General features: G+C 42.8%; 1 protein-coding gene across 9 annotated transcripts in view; it reads right to left on the bottom strand.

Annotated features, from left to right (window-relative positions):
* The window catches only part of PRICKLE2 (prickle planar cell polarity protein 2), a 313,308-nt gene that overhangs the window by 79,999 nt on the left and 219,065 nt on the right, over positions 1–14,244 (bottom strand). For all 9 annotated transcript variants that reach the window (XR_010384822.1, XM_031470678.2, XM_031470677.2 and 6 more), the window contains one exon: positions 8,730–8,913. Coding sequence is in view for 8 of the 9 variants with exons in the window: in XM_031470678.2 (XP_031326538.1) it covers positions 8,730–8,913 (184 nt within the window). In the remaining variant the exon portion in view is untranslated. The remainder of the gene's footprint in view (positions 1–8,729; positions 8,914–14,244) is intronic.

Here is a 14,244-nt window from a genome sequence, read left to right as displayed (position 1 = left end):
TCCTTAGTCACCACGGTCAACTGGAGATTAGGAGAAATCTCCCTCCCTTCAGAATCAAAGAGCCTAGTCTGATACATGCTGCTCCCTCCTCCAACACACGCTAAGCCGGCTTCCTTGGATCTGATATCCTGGGTGGATCGCCATGAAACAGGAGCTCTGGAGGAAGAGGAGCCCCAGTGGGCACTGGAGTCAGACAGGAGGCAGGTGTGAATCCTGGCTCTGCCCATTACTAGTCAGGGCACCCTGGTCAAGTTTCTGATTCTCCCTGAGCCGCAAGGTATTCGTTGGAAAGTGGGGATTTTGTACAAGGATTAAACGCAATTGTTTATTCATGTAAACATCTGTTTATTGAATAAGTAAGATGTATCAGACATTATTTTAGCAAGACAATGCGTGTCTCTCTCCAGCAGGCTCACATTTTAGAAGGCAGGACATATGATACAAGGGGTGGAAGTATATCCAGTATGCACTAGGTGCTTGGCATTTCTGAATGGGGGATCTCCGTTGCCTGATCTCTGCCTGCAAAGGCAGAGACATCAAGGTGATGGGTGAGCGGAGCTCCTTTGATTTTCCAGGGGCAGGCACAGCGGAGGGACTTCCCAGCCCTCGTGATGGTGGCTGCCGTGACAAGAGCTGGACACCGCACAGGCCCTCTTCAGTTCTCCCCACACTGTCCAACAGCACACTCCCCAAATTCTCAGGGCAGATCCAAAGTTGGTCTCGACTTCACTTCCCTTCTGAGCTTCACAGAAATACTTTTAACTTCTGCAACAAGCCAGACCTTTGCAAGGCAGGGCTTCCTGATGACATTCAGTAACAGCCCAAAGTGGCTGCCCCTGACCCATCCATCTATCAGCCAGGCCCCGCCGCAACCCGCCGGCCCACGTCCATCATCCCAGGAGCGCCCGTTCTTCCTTCCTAGTATAGACTGAACGAGACACAGTGCAGACAGCGCCTAGGGTGATGCCCGGCACAGGGAAGAGTTCCCTAAATGTTTATAACACGATGGCTGATACCGTTTTTTGAATTGCAATTTTGAATTACCTTAATCATTTGTTTTCTAATTGACAGGTCTCCAATACGCCCACTTGGAACGACAGTGCAGCAGGGACCATAATGATACTGTTTACTGTTGTATTCCCAGTGCCTAGGACGCGTCTGACACAGAGCAGGCGCACATGAGATATCCAGCGATTAAGTGGATGAATAGAGAGAGCCGGACGGCTATTCCTCGGTCACAGAGCTTCCCAGCGTGCTCTCTGATTCGCTCTTCCTCTCTGACTAGGGGGATACAGCCCCGTGGACCGCTGCCCTGAGGCCCGTCCATTAGAGGAGGGAACTAAAGAGGCTGTGAGCGGCCAAGTCGGAGAGGCAGGGTAAGGAGCTTCCTGCTGACCTCCTGTCCCTCGATGTGGCCCATTCTGCTTTGCGAGAAGGCTCTCTTTGCACTGTGCACAGCCCACAGAAAACGCCCCAGGGACTCGCTCTTCCCAAGCCCGGGGACTGTGATGCTTTAGGTGACCCCAGGCACCACGGAAGGGGGTGGCAGAGCTCATGTCTTCGGCAGACAGCCCCGAAGCCAGCTTGGGGCACTGGATTTTTCAAAGTCAGGTGGCTCCTTCTGGGCCCTTGTCCAAGTGCCTTCGGTTCAGTGGAGCCAGAGCTTCATGAGGAAGAAGCTGCACCTTTACAACAAGCCCACAGCACAGAAGCTGGGGAACAAAAGGCTTCTGGATCAGCAGAATTCAAAATGATTTTATTAAAAGGCTTTGAGAAGACTGAGAAGGAATCCAGGATTCCGGTTAACTCTATGCTCAATGCCCCTCCTCCCTCCATCCAACATAACCTTCCTCTGTCCCGGACAGCCCAGCATCCCTTTTCTCTTCATCCTACCTGCTCCGGGCGACCATCATCAGTGCCACTTACAAGAGACGTGATAAGGATATGACCATTTATTGAGCATCTTCTGTGTGGAGCCTCTGCACGAGGAATTTTCTGCACCCTCCCTCACTCAGGGCTCCAATCAGCCCTTTGCTCTACAGGTCTGAGTATCAGCCCCTGGGTCAGGATGCCTGCAGACTGAATCCCTCTCTGAGGCTCCTTAGCTGTGTGATGCTGGATAAGTTCTCCAACTTCTCTGAGCCTTGCCTGACTCACTTGCAAAACAGAGACAGCAATAGTAATGGCCACATAAGGTTGTTAGAATTAAATACGAGAATGCATGCAAAGTTAAAAATGGTGGGAGGCATGTAACCTGCGCTCGATGCAAGTTTAACCACTTTCTCACTTGTTATCATCACCATCAAGGGGAAACGGAGGCTCCTGGAAGTGGAACAACTCTCCCGAGGTCAGAATAGGATGGAGCAGCAGCCAGACTGACCTGACTTTGGAAGTGAGGCTCTTCCCATGGGGCAATGCTGTTTCCTCCTCACCTTGTGCTTCCCATTGGCTTCTCCAGATTTGCACTGGGCCACAAATGGTCCTCTGGTTTGGAAACACAGAGGGCTTCTGCTAGATTCTTGGTTCCTTTGCATTGTGTTCCAGACCCTGAGTCTTGAAGCTGGCAGTGTTGCTGCAAGTTTGTACTGGAGCAGACAGTCCATCCCAAGATGTCACCCATCTCCTGCCCCTCTGCACCCTAAGACATCTCTGAAGCAGCTGGAATGGTTAGGGGAATCTGTTTAGGACAAATACTTATATGAAAAGCACAGGGAGTAGGAATAATTGATACCTAGTAACGCTTTATGTAGAAAAACATTCAAAAGGCTTTTTATCTTTTCAGTGTGATGCAATCCTGAACATTTCTGGTTCTGCAGAAGATCCCTGTCACTTGCCTGTCTCTTAATAAATACTTGGAAGGTGCCTGCCATGTGTAAGGCACTGTACTGGATGCTGGAAAATTCCTAAAGAACAAAGCAGATATGATTCCTGCCTTTGTGGATCTTAAATCAAACTGGGGAAGCCGACCCAGGAATCCCACTCCTGGGCATATATCCAGAAGGAACCCTGCTTCAAAATGACATCTTCACCCCAATGTTCATAGCAGCATTATTTACAATAGGCAAGACATGGAGACAGCCTAAATGTCCATCAACAGATGCCTGGATAAAGAAGAGGTGGTATATTTATACAATGGAATACTACTCAGCCATAAAAACCGACAACATAACACCATTTGCAGCAACATGGATGCTCCTGGAGAATGTCATTCTAAGTGAAGTAAGCCAGAAAGAGAAAGAAAAATACCATATGAGATCGCTCATATGTGGAATCTAAAAAACAAAAACAAAAACAACCAAAACAGAAATACAAAACAGAAACAGACTCATGGACATAGATTACAAACCTGTGGTTGCCAAGGGGGCGGAGGGTGGGAAGGGATAGACTGGGATTTCAAAATTGTAGACTAGATAAACAAGATAATACTGTATAGCACAGGGAAATATATACAAGATCTTATGGTAGCTCACAGAGAAAAAAACTTGACAATGAATATATATATGTTCATGTATAACCGAAAAATTGTGCTCTACACTGGAATTTGACACAACATTGTAAAATAATTATAAATCAATAAAAATGTTTTAAACAAACAAACAAACAAAAACAAAGTGGGGAAGCCAAATATTAAATAATTACACCGGTAAATTTGTGAAGCACTGAAAAGGAAAACTGTGAGGCATGTTACAAAGCATGGAACAGGGGACCTAGTCTTGTATTAGGAGAGGAGGGTGGTCAGAAAAGCTCCTTGAGGAAATGCGTTTAATTTGATACTTGATGAAAGAGTAAAAGTCATTAAATTAAAAGCCAAATAAAGAACTCTACATACCCCCAAGAGAAATATTTTAGAGTTTCACGTGGCTCAAAATCAACTAATTTACCCCCATCTTTAGGTGGTACTGGACAGTCTACTTTGCCCTATATGGAAGAATGCTTTGAAAGCCAAAAACTGAGCAATGATTTCCAGTGTCCACTTTTCAAACTTCTGTGATAGTCTGAAGTGAAAGTTGAGAGCTCTGGACAAACAACCTAACAGCCATTCTTTACGTGCAAAAATACAGTTAATGTCAAGGTAAAATTACTAATATTTGGAGACCAAGGATTTGGGGACATTCATATTTGAAAACCCTCCACAAATGCCTGGAGAATCCGAAACACCGCTTTAAAGGGCATTCACTCAGGAGAAGCAATCTGGTGGTCTCTTTAGATTTTCAAGGGTCAGAAGTAGAAGCACCAAAAGAAGAACTCCATCCCCATCCACCCAGAGGGTGTACCAGTGGCAGTATTCCAGGAGGGCCGTCTGGCACAAGCAATCAAAAGTCTAAAGACGTTTACAGGTAACCTCTCCACGTCCTGGAATTGTGCTGAAGGAGAGAAGCAGGCAAGTGAACAGGAAGGTTGGCTGCTGCCACTTTGTCTAATAACAGAGAAAAGCCACCAACGATGCACACATTCCAAAATAAATTTTCAGCGCCGGGTTCGATGGTCATACTCTTGGCCCCTCTTGGGAGGGGTCAATTCTCCTTTGAGGAGGATCATCTGGTACTTTTCAGGATGTTTAGCATCCCAAGCCCCTACCCATTAAAATGCAAGGGGAGTCCCCAAGTCATTTTGACAATAACGACCCCCATCTTTTTTTTTTTTTTTAATTTTTACTTTGGGGGTGGTAATTAGGTTTATTTGTTTATTTTAATTATTATTATTTTTTTAAAGTGGAGGTACTGGGGATTGAACCCAGGACCTCATGCATGCTAAGCGTGTGCTCTACTACTGAACTATACCCTCCCTCTACGACCCCCTTCTGAACATCCATTTCCAAAGCCCCCTAGTGGTGGGTGGTACCACTGCAGGTTAGAAGCTAGCAATGGAGAACTACACACCCACTCCAAAAGATGATCTGGATCTAAATATAGAAAAAAATACAGAGAAAATGTCCACAATACATGAAATGAAAGAAGAATCAGGATAAATGGATGCTATCATCGCATTTTTGTCCAGAACAAAACAGAAATGTCCCCTACATACATAGATCCTTGTTACATGCACACGAAAATGGTTGGAAAACAATTTTCCTTGGCTGGTGGAATTATGAGAGATTTTTATAGGCTTGCTTTCTTCTTTTATTTCTTTTCAATGAGTAAGTCTTTCCTTTATAAAGGGAAAAAGCTACTTCTGTTTTGGAGAACAAACGGTGACCCACCAACTGCCCGCCCCTCGCACCACAATTCTTGTTGAACTTAGCGGGAGGAGCGCCAGGCTCTGCCTCGGAGAGCACGGGCCTCTGCTCAAGCGGCGTGGGGTCACCTTTTTCACTCTGCCAAACACGCAGCCTCGTTTCAAGGCAGCAGCTCTAACGCCAGGACTAGGATCTGGTAGTGCTCAAATAAATATTTGCTGAATTGAGTCATCCTTTTTGGTCTTGACTGGGCCAGACTTGTGCTGACAGGAACTTCAGGTTTTAATATTACGTTTACCCAGTGGTTCTCAACTGGGGTGCCCAACCTACCCCCAGGGGCACTGGCAATCGGGGTTTGGTCATCCCAATGTTGGGGGAAGGGGGTGGGAGCGTTACTGGCATCTAGGGAGTAGGGTAGTGGAGAGTGCAGTGCAGAGGACAGCATCGGCAGCAAGAGTTATTCAGCCCCAAATGTCAATAGCGCTGAGGCTGAGAAACCCTGCATGCCGTTTTCCTTTCTTAGAGCTTGTTAAATAATTCCCAAATTCTTCCTCAAGTATTATCCACTGAAAATTTATCGCCATAGCATCTCCAGGAAACAGGGCATGTACTATGAACTGCTCAAGTCTGAAGAGAAAGATAGAGCCATCTACATGACCTCAGGCGGTCAACCAGGGAAGATTCCAGCTCTCTGCTCTGACTCCGCGGGGCTCTCTGGATAGTATTAAACACCTCATGTGGAGCGAGCAGAGGTTAAGGATCTGAGCAACCTCTCTGATTAGTTTTCGGTCCAATCATTAAAACACAAGCTAAAAGCCTTTCTTTTCCAGCATCAACTGTTACACTGATCACTTTTCACATGATTTTAAGAAGGCTGGGTTTTACAGCTAGTAGATTTTTATAAAATTAAATGGCCATAGTCAAGAACAGCTCCCTAAAAGGGAGGTCACTTTCTTTCACATTATATTCAATTGAAGGCATTTCTCAGAAGAAATAAAATAATAAAGAGTGTCGCCTGAAGGTATATTACCAACCCCACGTTCAGAGAGTAAAATGAAAGATTTCTAATGAAAATGAAAGCGGATTACTTGGAACCCTAACTAGCCTTACCTATTTTGCCTCTAGTACAAAAAGCATTTTTATATTCACTGTAATTTCGTTCGATAGAAAAATGGCTTTTCTCAAATCAGAGACAACTAACATGATATTAAACATCAGAATTTTCATTAACATAAGGCCCTTAGAGTCTCAAATTTTTCTAGAATCTACTAGGCAGCTTTTTTTTAAAAAAAAATCTTTAAATCTATAAACAGTTCTGTGAGTAACAGACCTTAAAAGATCTCATAATTCAAAAATTTGAAGACCCTTTCTTTCATGCAACACGATTCCTTCGAACACCTTTCATACAGACTCGTATTTTACTAGGTAAATAGAGAGCCCTTCAAATAGTTTACAGAGACAGTTTCTCTCTGGAGAACAATTTCCCTTTCTAATCATCTCTGTCATATAGTTCTGAGCAAGTGCAGAGAATACAGAAAACCATTTAAAGAAAAATACAATTATAAGAGATGGGAATATCCTTTCATCTGACACAATGCAAAGCACGCGTTTAACGGCATGAATCAATTTCTTTCAAAATAAATCCAAGAAAGTCATTTTATGTTGCCCAAAGACATTCACTTGGGATGAGGCTAAGAGGACTTTAAAAATACCATAAGCACTCAACTTTTGAAAGTGGTGAATATGACCATGACCTTAGCTTCTGTTCTCTTGGGCCAACAGAAAACGTTCCCTGAATATGAGCATCAGAGAACGGTATCTAACGGGCTTGGAAAAGAATCTGCCTAAGCAGGGGGCTGAAAATAGCTTAACTTTGGAATTTCAGGGCCCGATTCAGCAGGAAGCAACGTGAACAAAAGAAAGATGGGTCCCTTAGAAGCTGCTGGAAATGAGGTTAGCAAGAAAACGCAATGAGCTCACAGATGTATCGAGGTGTGAAAACTCACTGCTCAAGAATTGGCAGGAGAACGGTGATGTCAAACACAGATATTCAGTCACCGGCCACCTCATTTGAGTTTCCAGACAAACTCAGTCAAATACTCTCATTCTTCTTCGACTTATTCTTTAGTAATACAGTCTTTACTGAAACAGAAGAAAATAAAGACATAACCTTAACCTGCCGATGAGAGAAAACACTCAGTTCCTTCTGCTGATACCAATAACCCAACACAGAACTCCCTTCAACTCTTGCCAATATAATTTTCTGTGACTGTTTCTATTCTAAGACATTTTCTCTCTAGTAAGAATTAGAAGAGACATCACCAAACTGAAGCGTCTGTAGGGCTTTGGAAGATTAACACAAAAGGATGAAATGGCCTTAGCGGGGACCAGGGGGACCTGGAGAGTCATTCCTCCTAAACTCTGTCTGCAGCGAATGTCTAGCGCTGAGTTCAGCAGCTGGCACCCCAATCCTTGCAGAAGTCAGATTCCAGATTCTCGAAATTTCCAGATGTCAATATGAACTTAAAAATTTCTGAATTTTTAAGCATGAGTAACTAATTCAAGATTTTAAACGATACTTTGCTGGCTAAACAAATCTTGCCTGTGTGTTTGATTTCATCCACCAATTTACAACCTCAGTATTGGAAGAAGAAAAATGAGAAATGGCTAACCAAAAAGTGTTACCAGGGTTCCATCCTGAAGTTTGTGGTGCATTCTTGGGTCTTTCCTAATCAGAAAGAACTTTTTTTTTTTTCCTAAAAGCATGATCACATCTGAAGTTTCTGACTTAAAATTTCAGGGCTTTTTAAGCTTCAAAACATTCTGTCAGACATAGAGAAGATAGCCAGAGAAAGGAATTTTCTGTGTGAGAGGAAGGCTCTGGTGGGCGAACACGGAGGATTCTGGTAAGCCTGTTTCTCAAAGATGCACGGGGAAGCTCAGGAAAATGTCCAGCTTACAGGAGGGGCTTCTAAACGAACATGAGGCTGGTGGAAGAGAAGATTTCAAGTATCGAGAAATGCAAAGCTTTGAGACAAATGCAATGAAACAGAAAGAAACCAAGTTCATCTAACCAAGCCAATGATATTTACAGCCCGTGGGTAGTGCCAAAGTATTTCAGGAAATGCCAACGTCTTTCTTTGTAAAGCCAGGCCAAACTTTCAAACACAGCACAGATTACTGGGGAAGAATAAGGCAAATCTTTATTTGCTGATTCTCCTTCATGAAGAATCTTGACATTAAGATTGATGGCCAAGGTAGAACACCCCCTTCCCTCTCCAAAAATGAAGTTTCACTATCCAATGTTCTAGAAGTTTCTCGGCGATCTTCTGTGAACAGTTAAAGATGGCCAGACAGGATGAAATAGAGCCATGGCCCACCCAAGGCTTGGTTTCATTTCTCTTGCTCGTTTCCCACCTTCACCCCATGGAGCCCCCACTTCCCCGAATCAGCAAAGTCAGCTCTTCCTTCCGAGCTGGAATGAGGAAGGACGGCGAGACAGAGGGCCAAGCGAAAGCCACAGCAGCCCACCCCCCCCCATCAAAAATGGTACCTGTTCGGGCTTCAGCCCCGGCGGGACCCAGGCGTACTCCTCCAAGGCGCAGCCCGAGTCGTCGTCGGAGGTCGAGTTCCTCTGGAAGTCAAACATGAGTTTGCTGACCGTCTTCTCCATCGCCAGGGGCATCACCGTCACCATGTGCTCCTCCTGAGGGCACTTGCAGTGCAGGCAGATCTTCCTGTGAGCAGCAAAGGCGGGAGGTGAGAAGGAAGGCAGAAGAAACCATTTATTCACTTGGCCCGCCGCTCACCAGCCCTTGGATCCCAAACCAGAGACAGATTCCTTGGCAACCGGCTTTTGGCAAAAACATCTCAAGCAGGTTCCACAGAACACCTGCCTTTGTAGAAGGCATGGCCCCGTGTACACGGGATCATCCTGAAACATCAGAGGTCACCAGACCAGCATGCTAAGGAAATTTAAACACGGACCCCAGCCTTTCCTTCTAAATCAGTATCCCAAGAGGAATGTCAAAATACCTTTAATTTCACTAGGTAGAACCCTGGATATGGACATGACCACAATTTCCTTGACTGGAATAGTAATTAAAAACACCCAACACATATGTGGACCAGAAATACTGCCAGTAGATTTAACAAATATTGACAAGATACCATTTTTATAAAAGGTTCCTAGACCTTAGGAAAAGGAAGTGGTTTTAAAAATAACTGCAGGTGAGATTCTATTTAACAAACAGTACAAAAATATATATATTTTCCCCCCACTAAACAAACCTGGCCCTAAGAGCTCCTGAGAAAGATTTTCACCTCCACTAAAGATCCTTGGAGGTTTGAAATTCTAATTAGAAACCCCAAATTTCCCCACAGTGGTAGTTTTTTTTCCCCCATAGATAAGAGGATTGTGCATGTGAATTATTTCAAAAGATAGCAGCCAAAAATAAAATTCCTTCCCTCTAAATTGAACATTTCTCTTTTAAGGTTACCATCTGTTCCCTTTTCCATGGCTACACAAAAATGATGAAGCAATAAAAACGTTGATGTCAGCAACACAAAAGCATTTCCAGCTTCTACTAATAAGATAAAAAGAGAGGGGAAAAAAATGAAGGAGGGGAAAATTTTAAGAAAATAAGCTGTTCTACTTGGACTCTGAGAGCTTTAGAATTAATTTCAGCAGCATTTTTAAAGATGATTAAAAGGCCCAGCATCCTAATCCCCACGTGCCTGAATTTTTTTGACAACAGCTTTGTGAACATATCATTCACATGCCATAAAATGCACCATTTTAAAGTGTCCAATTCACTGGTTTTTAGTATATTCAGAGAGCTGTGAAAGCATCACCACTGTCTAATTTTAGAACATTTCTTCACCCTCCCAAAAGCAGCTCCGTGTGCATCAACAGTAACTTCCCACATTCCCCTTCCCCTGGGCCCTGACAACCAGCAATCTACTTCCTGTCTCTAAGGCTTTACCTATTCTGGAAATTTCATATAAATGGAATCACAGTAGATGCAGTCTTTCAAAACTGGCTTCTTTCCCATAGCATGATGTTTTCAAGATAAATCCATGTTGACTCATGTGTCAAGTCTTCATTTTTTATTACATTATAATATTCCATTGTATGAATACACTACATTTTGTTGACCCATTCATCAGTTGGTAGACATTCGGTAGACATTAGCTTTTGTGAATAATGCTACTTCATATATGTTCAAGTTTTTTGTATGGATATATGTTCTCCATTCTCTTGGGTATTGACCTGGGAATGGAATCGCCAGGTCACTGATCATAAATATAAGGCATTATTCTGGACACTTGACTTTATTTCATGGATCTACTACGTCTGTCCTTATGCCAATACCACACTGTCTTGATTACTGTAGTTTTGTAGTTAAGTTTTAAAATCTCAAATGTACGTCCTCCAACTATGTTCTTCCTTTAAAAAACTACTTTCTTTCTTTTGGGCCCCTGACATCTGCATCATTAAACCTAAAAGTTAGGATTAATGTGCCAATTTCTGCAAAACATCAAGCTGGGATTTTGACAGGGATGGCACTGAATCTTTAGAGCAATTAGGAGAGTACTGTTGTCATAACAATATTAAGTCTTCCAATCTATGAGCAAAGGATGTCTTTCCATTTATTTCGGTTTACTTCTTCCAACTGAATTTCTTTCAATGATACTTCTTTTGTTAAGTTTATTCCTAAGTATTTTATTCTTTTTAACACTATTATAAATGGAATTGTTTGCATTAAAATTTCAGACTGCAGTGTATAGAAGCACAAATGATTTTTGTACATTGATCCTACATCATACAGTCTTGCTGAACTTTTTATTAGTTCTAATTGTGTGTGTGTGTGCGCGTGTGTGTGTGTTCCTTAGAATTTTCTATATATAAGATCACATCATCTGTGAATAGAGGTAGCTTTATTCCTTCCTTTCTGATCTGATGCCTTTTATTTCTTTGTCTTGTCTTATTGCCCTGGCTAGGTCCTCTACTCACCTATTTGTACAATGGTGAACAAAAGTGACAAGTGTGCAGCTCCTTCTAATTCCTGATCTTAAGGGAAAGTATCCAATCTTCCACCATCAAGTAGAATGCAACAGCGGGTTTTCTGGTAACTTCCCCTTCTGAAGTTGAAAAAGTTTTCTTGTTTGCTGTTTACTGAGTGTTTTTATCACCAAATGGTGCTGGATTTTATCAAATACTTTTTGTTTTGCATTTATTGAGATGAAAAGTCAGTTTTTGTACCTATTCTATTAATGTTTTGGCCTCAATTTTGACACCAAAATGTACTTGAAGAAACAAAATCAGTTTCATCCAGCCAAGTTTGGCTTACCAGATTCTGCCACTTCCTGCTTTTCATCCGATTGAAAATGTACATGGACAGAACGTACATTGGGTCTGCTTTGCATCTCCAAACTCAGAGAATCTTCATCCAAACCTTTGCTATGGCTTTTTAAAAATAATCCAAGGGCATTTTAATAGTAACTCTTTAATGAATCGGCTACTGTAAAGAATCCAGGGATCTTGGGAAGCAGTTATATTTTTTTTTCTTTTCCCCTTCAGAACTTTGAATGCCAGTTTACGACTTAAGGGAAAAACAGTCTCAGTGTGTTTAAGCAAGTTTAGGAAGCTCTTTGGTGACTAACGCTTTTTACTAGAAAGTCATACTTTGAGAACAAAATGTAGAGGAATTAATTTTTTTACCAAATTCAGTCTCAAGCATAATCATCAATAAAAGTCATGTGTTCAGCAAGGCCAGGAAGAGCACACTTTTAATGCTGGATGGACACAGTCTAATGAACGGAAGCTCTAGGAGAAGGAACAAAGACAGGAAGAAAGCAAAACACAGAATTAAACAGCCAGATCTACAGTTGAGTCTCACTGAGTAGAAGCATGAACAGAAGGGGGAAAGGGGAGAGGGTGACGTCATTCAGCAAATAACCATCAAGTACCTCCCATGTCCAGGCACTGTTCTAGGAACTCGGGATACCCACCCAAAACAAACAAAGATCCCTCCCCACATGGGATCTATATTCTGAGAGGGGGAGAAACATACCACACGCGACAAATGTAACAAGTCATTCAATCATCTAGTATACTAAAGATGCCAAGTGCTTTGCAAAACAAGAATGGTGAAGTTGGATAAGGATGCGCAGGGCTGGGGGGTGGGGGCCCACGCCAGCAAAACGCACAGCATCTCACTTGCTGACACCTGCCACGCACGAGCCCAGATTCACACACCAGTCCTCCAAGAAAGGATGTATCATCCCCACTTTCCAGAGAAGAAAACAAAGGCTCAGAGAGCTTAAACGACATGTTCAAAGTAAATCTTACAGAGCCAGCAGAACAGAGAATCAAAGTAGGACCAATCTGACCCCCGAAACCCAAATAATAACCTACAGAAGGGATACCTGATTCCAACCAGAGAATACCTTTTTACTCCTGAACAACAAACACATTCAGAAAAATCAAGACCAAAGAGGAGGGAGGAACAAAAAAATGTAAATCAAAACCATGAGGACCTTCTGTCTTTTCCCTGCTAGCTTCATGCCTTCCATCTCTCACTTATAATTAACAGGCACTCCTGTGGCAGGCATTTTTATTTGCAAAGAATTTTTAACCTTTGAGAGCTGCCATGACAGACTCTGGAAAGACTAACTTAATAACTTCTGTTTACAAATGAGGAACCCCAGGCCCGGATGCTGAGAAAGGAATGGAGGGTCAGAGGTAAAGCCAAGAGGATTTCCCTTGATCCTCATGTCAAAATGCACACAACAACAAACAACAGCTCTCTCTTTCGACACGCTGATTAAGGCTTTTCAGGACTGCATGGGGAAATGTACGATTGGGCTCTTTATTAAAAAAAAAATTGACATTTATGAAAATAGAACCTCCTAGTAAAGCAAGATTTCATTAAAAAAAAAAAAACCCCAATCATATAAAGCGTGCATTGGTTTCATTCTGTCAGAGTTGACGTTCCACCTGTACATAATTGGGTTCGTGAATGACAGGTTTCCAAGGAATAAGGCATGATTCAGAGAGTAGAGATGCTGCATTTTCCTTCTTCCTTCCCTCTACCCAGCAGCAACCCCTGCCATCCTCCTCCCCTCCAAGAAGTTGCAGCTATAAATGCATTCGCTTCCTCATTCAGAAGCCACGATTGGTTCTTTCATGAAATACACAAAACCGGCTGGCGAAGGCTCACTTTCCAACTGGCTAAAAGCACTCTGGTCATTTGCACCAGTGATGACACCATTTGCAAAATGACTTAACAATTTATACCAATTAACTTACCTACCATGGGGAAGGGTTCATTAGAAGTAGGTTGGCGGCAGGTGTGTATGATGGGGGGCCGTCTCATCTTTGACATGTTGACAGGTTATTTACAACCCTGAACCATGATGTCTTGTTTTGTGTGAGTAGTGATAGGATGAAGGCAAAAAAGGGATCTTCTTTGTAACATGATTCTGACAAGTTCAAGTCGTAAACTACAGAATTCTAGATTTGGATAGGATTGGAAACATCATTAAGTTCTCCCCTCACCCCTTTCCTTCTTTATCTCTTTCATCCCTCTTTTTTTTTTTTTTTTTTAATGAGAGGACAATATTTTTTGCAAAAGAACTCCTATGTGGAAGCTCAATATATAAAACAGAGCTGCCCAAATGGATGTAAGAGACGGAGGCCCAGAGCCCAACTCCTCTCAAGCTCAACCTTCTCCCAAACTCTAGACATTTTCATGCTCCTAACGTCCCCAGGGTTCCAAAGACAGGTGTGGAAACCAGCATACTTCCCTGGAAGCTCAAGGTCATTTCTAGGAAGTAGGCGCCCAATAATTTGATACACGGTAGAAAGATGAAAAGAAAAAAAGAGGTTGCCAATGGGTTTTAAGAGATGAACAATTCCTAATCTTGCAGCTCTGCATGTAATGGTGATTCTAGTCATGGGAAACCGTGTATCTGGTTTCTAAGACATTACACGGAGATGCCTGGGGAGTAGCGATGTTCCCCCGTGACTGATTTGACACGTCTGAGACAGGGCCCAGGAAGTG

This window comes from Camelus dromedarius, chromosome 17 (genome assembly GCF_036321535.1).
Source record: "Camelus dromedarius isolate mCamDro1 chromosome 17, mCamDro1.pat, whole genome shotgun sequence".
NCBI classification, from domain to species: domain Eukaryota; kingdom Metazoa; phylum Chordata; class Mammalia; order Artiodactyla; family Camelidae; genus Camelus; species Camelus dromedarius.
The sequence above is the reverse complement of the archived record's forward strand: the minus strand, read 5'-3'. Positions and strand labels throughout refer to the sequence as shown.